The 8,624-nt window shown below is 41.9% G+C and overlaps 1 protein-coding gene across 1 annotated transcript; it reads left to right on the top strand.

Moving 5' to 3' along the window:
• The first annotated feature begins 4,821 nt into the window (after nucleotides 1-4,821).
• Nucleotides 4,822-5,346, top strand: LOC149096498 (uncharacterized). Its single transcript, XM_089280906.1, has one exon. The coding sequence runs from the start codon at nucleotides 4,822-4,824 to the stop codon at nucleotides 5,344-5,346; it is 525 nt and encodes a 174-aa protein (XP_089137032.1).
• The last annotated feature ends 3,278 nt before the right edge of the window (nucleotides 5,347-8,624 follow it).

Consider the following 8,624-nt stretch of genomic DNA (forward strand, 5'->3'; position numbering starts at 1 on the left):
TGACACAGGTACAAAACTGAAATTCATAGACCAAGGCTACCGCACAAGAATGAAAATCACAGAGCATGATAAATTTGCTAAACTTATACCACTTACAGGTAAAGATAACCATGTACTACTTGAAACCGTAAGCGGCAAAGACGAAGAAAAATGCACCGTAAATATATTCGTAATCAGTGGTTTCTGGCTCTTGGTAAACAGACTTAGCGCATGCATGTTTGAATTAAACACTACTCCGCAATTGTTTTTCATTTGTGACAAAGTCACTTGCGATTTATGGGTCTAAAAAGTAAAACCAATCTTCATGGCAAGTGAAGACTTCATGTGAGCTATACAAACTGTAATTAAATTGATTTCGGTTAGCTCCGTCAGAACGCCGGGCCATGGTTACTTTAGTTAATAAAAGCTGGCCGTATACGTAGGGAGAGCAATTTGAGTGTCCATTCGTACAAAGCTTTTACAATTTATAATAATGTTCTCCTCTTTTTCTGCATATCAAGAACTCAGTGCTGGCCTTGAAATTGCCACTGTTTCATGATTCATTTCAAAGTTAAGTGGCTTACGGTCCCCTTGTTTAATTAGGAAAGCAGTAGAACTTTCAATGCCCGGTGTATAACAGTGAAATAAGCGGTTTGAAATTGTTCACAGCGTTAGGGACCAAGTTACTTCCTCTAAATGATTTTTCGTTTGTTTCCTTCAGTACCTACATTAGGTAATATGTCGCTTTTAGTAGCAGCTTCAAGATTAAAGTTCAGCTTTGCAATTTTATTGCATCAAGTGCCATGTTTAGCGCATTCGCGTTCACTCGACCAGCCTAAACTCAGGAGCGGTTCTTGAGTGTCGTCTGGATGAGAGCTAGAGCTGCTGAAATCTCATTTATCAGTTGAGTTAAGTTATCAGTTGAATTTTCAGCCCATTTCTCAGCTGTAAGAAGTTTTTGGAGACATCACTTTCCAGCAGCGAGTCAAAAAATGCCTCGTTTGTTAGCTGTTAGTTAAACTCCATTCAGACCCTGTTTATTTGTGTACGTTACATCCACCAAATTTCTTCAATCTGCTAGCTTCTTATTTCCATGCGTTCATTTCAAAATCGTTCTACATAAGGACTTCGTTAGAGTGGACTCCGTGCCCCTGTTTTAATGGAAGGAACATCAGAATTGAACGCCTCGGACATTTTCGATCGGTATTAGGACTAAAGCATACTTGAAATGAAAAGTAATGGAGCGATATTTAATCAATGCCTTGACGGGAACTCGAGTTCAAAGACGACATCGTAATCATTTTGAGGGTCTGTAACTTTAATAAAATTCAAACAACTTAGAGACAACTTTCATTTTCTAATGAGATACACGATGGCACATGATCGTGGAATAATAATCTCTCTCAAGTTTTTTTTAGTTCACTTTCAGCTTCAGAACTTCCAACCTTACACGCATTGTCATACTCCAAGATACATTTACGCAACACGCGTGGTAAATTTAACCGCCTGAGAACTGGATACAACATATTAAAATAACCTCTGAGGGATTACCTTGGGAACAAGGTTTGAATAGGGGATTACTCTTGGTATGACTCAGTGTGTTTAGAATTATCAATGAAAACTTTCTTTGATATCGGGCAGTTGACAGGTAAATTAGATCACTGAATCAACAGCGGAGTTACCTTATTATTTGGCTCTCTGCAAAACAAGAAAAGTATTCTGATATGATATTCGCAAAAAAAGAATTTTGTTTCTCTATCTTTAAAATTAGACTTTCAGCGTAAAGCCGAGGAAGTCTCGACAGAATCCAGAAAGTGAAACCTAAAATGATCATGCTATTTTATTTTAGGAAATTGGTCGCGATGAAAACTGTGTTGACAGCCGATAAATTACTCAGGCACGCACCAAGGCAAACGAAATTTGGCATGTTATGACTCACTGCTGGAGATTTAACTAAAATCTGCGAGGATAAGAGAAATAACGCATGAGACATTTTTTTGTTTTAATATCTGTTGGGTGTTCAACTTTTAATTTGTCACTAATATTTGGAGGTATCATGACAGCTTGATTTGACATGTTGGTGCCGCCAAATGTAATACGTAACAAGGAAATAGTTTGGTAATTAGACTAACAGGTCAAGTGTGTGTGAGCGATTATTTCACGAGGCGGGGCAAGCGAGTTAAGACGGTCAATTGACTATCGGCTAATAGTTGGTGGCTAATAGTTTTGCTATCGGCAAAGTAGTAGATGACGAAGGGCAAATTACTCTCAAATTCACTATCAAAGTCTATGTAGAAACCAAAAGCAACCCGTCTTCCTGTTTTGGCCTAACCCACAGAGCGGCCTAGCAAATCCCTAGCTCATAATGTAATTGTTAAACAGACCAGAGAGCCAGTTTTCTATGAGCTAAAAGACACTGAGGCGCAGCCGAGCTGATCGCTAACACAAAACAAAGGCGAATAGTCCTACTAAGCAGAGACGCTAACAGATTACTATCTTAAACCTACAATTTCAGGGTGGGTTTTCGCAGCCATAAGTGATCAAGAATAACTTTTCCTTTCAAAGGCTACGCGAGAACTCGAGTGCTACTTGTGATATAAACAACAACCGGAGAAACAATAAGATTCATGCATTTCCAAACCATGCTAACGCTCTACGTGTCTACTAAATATAAATATAAAATGGTTTAAAGTGAATTCAATAACCATTCCTTATAAGGTCATTATGAATTTCGGGAAAATCCCTTCAACATGACAATGACCTGTTTTTCCGTCATAATACACTCTTAGTTTAGTCAAGTTGAGGGCGATGTCTGAAAAAATTAACGTGCATCCGATTTCTTTATTTTCATACAGATCTTTTGTCACCCATCTCAGAAAGCTTGGTTTTAACAACAACATTGTTATGAGCAAATACGCCATATTTGCATTCTTGTTATTGGACTGGAACTAGCTTGCAAAAGAAGATCATGCGCGGGGAATATCATGAAAAAGAGATTAAAATCTTTTGCATTTGTAAAGCGCCCTCGTATCAGCCTCAGTTGCAAGCTAGTTCCAGTCCAATAATGGTCTATTCTCGAAACAGCAAAGATGAAAAGAATACCCACATGAAAAACAATAACTATGAACTGAAGGATCTTGGACAACAACAGCAACAATGATTTATTTACTCTTGGAGCTTTAATACACATTTGCAAAGAAAATTCTTTAAAGCCAAGTGATGGGGCTTTTTTTTTTTTTTTTTTCAATTTGTTGCCAATTATTGTTGCATTGCAAGTTGAAAAGCGTTATTGCGCGTATTTTCAACTGTATTACGAGTTACGGCAACAGGTGTCATGCACGGAGTTGAACTCTTTTCTACGTTGCACGATATTTTGCTCCAACTTGCAATACAGATAATAATATGCGCAATAACGCTTTTCGACTTGTAATGCAACAATAATGCGCCACAAGTTGAAAAAAATGGCATTTTCATGTGGTTTATCCCATTATGCACTTTCCCTGTTGGGCACTGTGTGGAAGAGGACGTTATAGAATGATCGTGTTTTATAATATGACGCGGATGGGATCTGATTTTTAAAAATAAAACCGAACCGAACTCGATCGACCAGGTCCAAATATTAAAAAAAATTAACTTTGATGATTTAACCTCTCAACTCGTTGAATTACATGAAAAAAGCAAAGAGTCTGAAAGTTACCGATGTCGATTATTATTTATAACAGTTACTTATTATAATTATTTATTTACCCTCTGCAGTGTTTGTAGCACAAAGGCTAATGGGGCTCAGCAAACAACTGAAGCAAATGATTCAAATTGAACATAACATTGTTAAGAATCCAAACCGGCCGGAGGCAAACCAGTTGGCTATTTACAAGCGTTGCCGACGACTTGAGCTCGAGGCTACCGTGGAATTAATCTAGGTAGTGGTCAGAGCGTGACTGGAACCCGGGACCGCTGGATTTCGAGTCCGACGCTCTGACCACAACGCCAAGCTGCCTCCTGCCATACGCCACTCCGCCACCCTGCCTGCATATCTGAAAAAACTTGTTTGTAGGAACTGCACATGGCGTGTCAAACTCCCGTTACAGGGTAGTTCCTCGACAGAAACACTATTGTTTAATTAGAAAAGACGCAAAAGTACTTTCTAGGAAAAAAAATAGGTTGCTTTTATGGAAACTAATATTTCTTTTACAAAAATTTCACTCAGTAGACCTTTATAGGGAAAAAAAAGATAAAAAATTATAGCGAAACAAAAACTCAAGTCAATTCTACTTCGCTGTTCCAATTTGATGCTGAAACAAACCATTTGTCTTGATATATGAACAAATGTATCTCGAAAGCAGAACGGAAGTCGAGTTTTTTTTTTTTTTTTTTTTTTTTTTTCCGTGACAAAAACAGAAGTATCGCGTTACGGTCACCATACATGCAAATTGGAGTCAAGCTTTTTGACCTCGACGAAAACGCTGCAAAACATTTACATTTACATTTGGATCCCTGCAAAGTCACCCACCGTCACATGAGCCCTACCGCACGTAGAATTTACTCAATACAAATAAGCGATCCGAATAAACGAGATGCCAAAGGTAAAACTGGCGATCGGAAGGGTATTTAGCTTGTGGTGACCCTCAACATTCCTTGCGTGACATTTCTATAACATCCTTGCGTTATCACATGACATTTAGTTCTTAGAGGGGGGTTTAGCAATTCCCCCCAATTGTAAACACGTGCCCTTTGAGCAAGCTGTTGTGGTTCGAGTGTTCTGTTGTTAGCAGAATAAAAGAAGATTAACTCTTATTAGTGTTCGTCTACTCAGAACGCTAAATTGGTGACCCCGAAGCGACCATGCCCGACGAAGCTGCCATTCCGGCACAACCAACCGCGGTCGCTAGTGCTGTTTCGCTGAAATTACCGGATTTCTGGGCGTCTGACCCCGAACCTTGGTTCGCACAAGCTGAAGCTAAGTTTGCAGCTCAACATATCACCCAGGAGAAGACGAAGTTTGGTCATGTGGTTGGCGTTCTCCCAGCCCAATATGTCTCAGAAGTACGCGACATTATTCTGCGACCGCCAGACGCTCTTTACACAGCACTGAAAACCGAATTACAAAACCGTGTCTGCCCTTCAAAACGACAACGCTTACAGCAGCTTCTACACGTGAAAGACCTTGGTGATCGAAAGCCATCACCACTTTTACGGCATATGTTGAAGCTTCGCGGAGGTACAATCACAGATGCTGGCAATGATGAGATTTTCCGTGAGCTTTTCCTGCAGAAACTTCCACTCGCCGTTCGCACGGCCTTTGCGGTGCACAGAGATGCCAACCTCAGTGAGCTCGCCGTCATGGCGGACAACATGGCGGAAGTCTAAGGTCCTCAAGCACCAGTTTATCAACTCCAGATCTGGAAAATATTGCAGTCGCCTTCAACAGTGCGTGAACAACCACTGTCTCGCTCCCAACTTGATATTTGTTGGTAACATGAGCGATTTGGCGCGAAAGCTTTAAAATGCCGTGAGCACTGCAAGTTTCAACAGCTACAGAGAAACTCGACCGCCAGTCGACGCGACTGGTACCTCTCCCCTCCTTCGACTTTATGAGAAGAATACTGAATTTTTTAATTGACGCGGCAGCTGCACTTAGCGTCTTTCCGGCTAGACGTTCAGATCGTTTTAAGAAAGGTGACGTCACCTTGCGAGCTGCGAATAATTCTATCATTGACACTTACGACAAACATCGTCAATGAACCGCTGGAAGGTCTGGGCAGCATTTTTTAAGCCAAAGGGCATGACAGTTTCATATGGACTGCCTCCTGTCAGCAAGCATTCGAAGCAGCCAAAATGGCTTTGTCGGAGGCTGTGCTGTTGGTCCATCCTCAGCCGCATGCTGCCACCTGCATCACGACAGATGCATTAAACCTCGCTGTTGGAGCAGTGCTTGAACAGTTCATTAATGGACAATGGAAACCTATCTCCTTCTTTTCGAAGAAGGTGAGCCCTGCAGAACTGGAATACAGTGCCTTTGATCGTGAACTTATCTCGCTGTCCGACATTTCCAGATTTTGTTGAGGGCCGTGTTTTCCATATCAACACTGACCACAAGCCTCTTATATTATTACCTTTGCACTTCACTCCAGTGCCGAACGACAATCACCACGACAGGCCCGGCATCTGGCTTTTGTGTATGAGTTTACGACAGACATCCGCCATATCGATGGCCGAGCTAATCGTGTTGCTGATGCACTGTCACGCAACATCCTTGCCTTGGAACAATCCCCAATAGACCTTGACACCCTTGCTTCTGCCCAAGACCAAGATGAGGAGCTCCTTAAGCTTTCCACCTCCCCCGCCTCATTGCAGCTCGCACAAGTACATCTTTTGCGCTCCGGGCGGACTCTTCTTTGTGATATCTCTCAAGATGGTCCCCGTCCTCTGGTGCCTTCAGCGATGCATCGAGCTATCTTTGACAAACTGCACTCTTTGTCTCATCCTGGCATCAAGGCCTCTCGTCGTTTGATATCCGAACGGTATGTCTGGCCCAATATGAAGCGAGATATTGCCTGCTGGACCCGTACCTGCCATGACTGTGAGCAGTCAAAAATGCAACGGCGTTAAATCCCCACTGAAGGCCTTCACCCCACCCGACTGTCGTTTCGATAGTATTCATGTGGACATTGTTCGGCCCTTACCTCCATCCAAATGCTACACTTACCTGTTTACTTGCATTGACCGATACACCCACTGGCCCGAGGCAATTCCAATGGTTGATGCCACCGCTGAGTCCTGCGCTTCAGCCCTCCTAACGGCTTGGATCTCACGCTTTTGTGTTCTAACGACGATCAGCTCTGACCAGGGACAGCAATTCGAGTCTGATCTTTGGCATTCCGTCATGAACCTCCTCGGTGCTACACGCCTCTGCATCACAGCGTACCACCCACAGGCAAATGGCCTCTGGGCCAAAACCCTGCGGGCGAGGGGCAAAAATAAACATATGGCCTGGGACCCAGACCCCTATGCGCAACGTGACCTGGTACATTATATGTCCCCATACACCCCGTACCTATCAGGTAAACTTTATCGATTCCATAATTCACCAGCTTTACCACAGGCAGACCATCCTATCAGTGTGAGTACGTGCAAGTGACGTAACGATATGCTATTCGAAGTGCCGAACTATTGATTTCGCTTTGGATCAAGCGATCGACGAAACATTCTTCATGACGATCAGTAAGCCAGATAAATAAAGGTCACTCACCTCTTAGCTATTGTATGGTCCCAGGAGCCATAATCGGGGACGGAGACCGTAAGTCTTGGGATCCACGCGCACCTATGATATGGGACAATTTTGCTATTTTTAGAACAAATTGCGCCATCTTGACGTCATATATCCGCGCGGATCCACGCACATGTCAGGGGCTCTCGCGTTGATGTTGTCACGTTGCGTGATCAAATGGTGAGAGTTGAGAGATTATCTTGCGTATTTTTCATAGCGATGGCAGGGAATAAGGCAGGGAATACGAACCAGGGCGCTTATATGTAGTTTTATGCTCTGAGCTAGCTGAAAAGGTGGGTTTTTCAGGGCAGAAAACAAGACTTCAATCTCGCGCTGGGAATGAATAATAAGATCTGCTCGCGCTAGTTGTAAGCTTACGCGTACGTTTTTGCGTTTGTTCTGACTTGAGAATGTAGCAAGAAAACTCTCTCCTCTGGTATCGAGTTAATTTGTGAGTTTCTCAGACAACGGTTAATCATAACCAAAACCTGTTTTGATGGTTTCTTATTGTTTCTGCTTGTTTGGTGAGTTTGCAAAAGTTTTTGAAAGGAAAGTCTCACGCGTACAATTAGCTCATTTGCATAGTGCAGCTCGTGCACTTTCAAATCCGTGTCGGTGTTTTCAATTGTTAGCAAATCTTGACAAAGATTTCTTTCGTTTTCTTTTGTGCTGAGATGCTGCAACAAATTTCACGAACGCAAAAAAGGCTACTAACATCATGTGTGTTTCTTTAACATAAGCATAGTGAAGTTTTACACTGCGAAAATGAAAATAGACAGGGAGTTTTGATAACTCGATCAACAAAATCGAAATCGTTATTCGAAGTTGATTAAAGAAAGCGTCATCGTAACTTTGCTGATTATTTCTGCTTTATTCACATATTTTCAGCTTAGCTTTTAAGATGTTCTTAAACATTTATCAATCTTAAACATATTTAAAAACTATAGTTATTGTTTGAGTTCGATGTACGCTTTCACACGACAGTGCGGCGGAAGTACAATTTGTCATGTTTACTGACTGTACAAAAGACGCATCGGCGGGCGCTCTCATTCATCGACAACAGATAATTTACTGGGTTTTTACACGAATAAAACTGAGCAGTATCTACGGACGTAAAGTTCTTGGGCCTTGATGGAACATCAAGCGTTGCTTACAATTCAGGCGAAACTCAAACTAGCAATTATTTTGTTTTACTTTTCGGTCGCGATAGACTGGCAAATTCCTCGCAAGCGTGTGGCAGGAGGAGCTAGGAAAGTATGAAGTCCTGAAGCTCTGCTATATCTAAATATTTCCAGCTAGTTTTTTGCTGTGTAATGGAAAAGATGTTAATCTTGAACATCTGTGAAAGTTAAAGTGGAGTAATGTACAGCTCATGTAA

Source organism: Orbicella faveolata, unplaced genomic scaffold (assembly GCF_042242905.1).
Source record: "Orbicella faveolata isolate gen_17 unplaced genomic scaffold, um_ofav_v1 contig_48, whole genome shotgun sequence".
Classification (NCBI taxonomy): domain Eukaryota; kingdom Metazoa; phylum Cnidaria; class Anthozoa; order Scleractinia; family Merulinidae; genus Orbicella; species Orbicella faveolata.

Excerpts from the sequence above, each read along its gene's own strand:
- LOC149096498 (XM_089280906.1), top strand. The coding sequence starts at position 4,822 with ATGCCCGACGAAGCTGCCATTCCGGCACAACCAACCGCGGTCGCTAGT.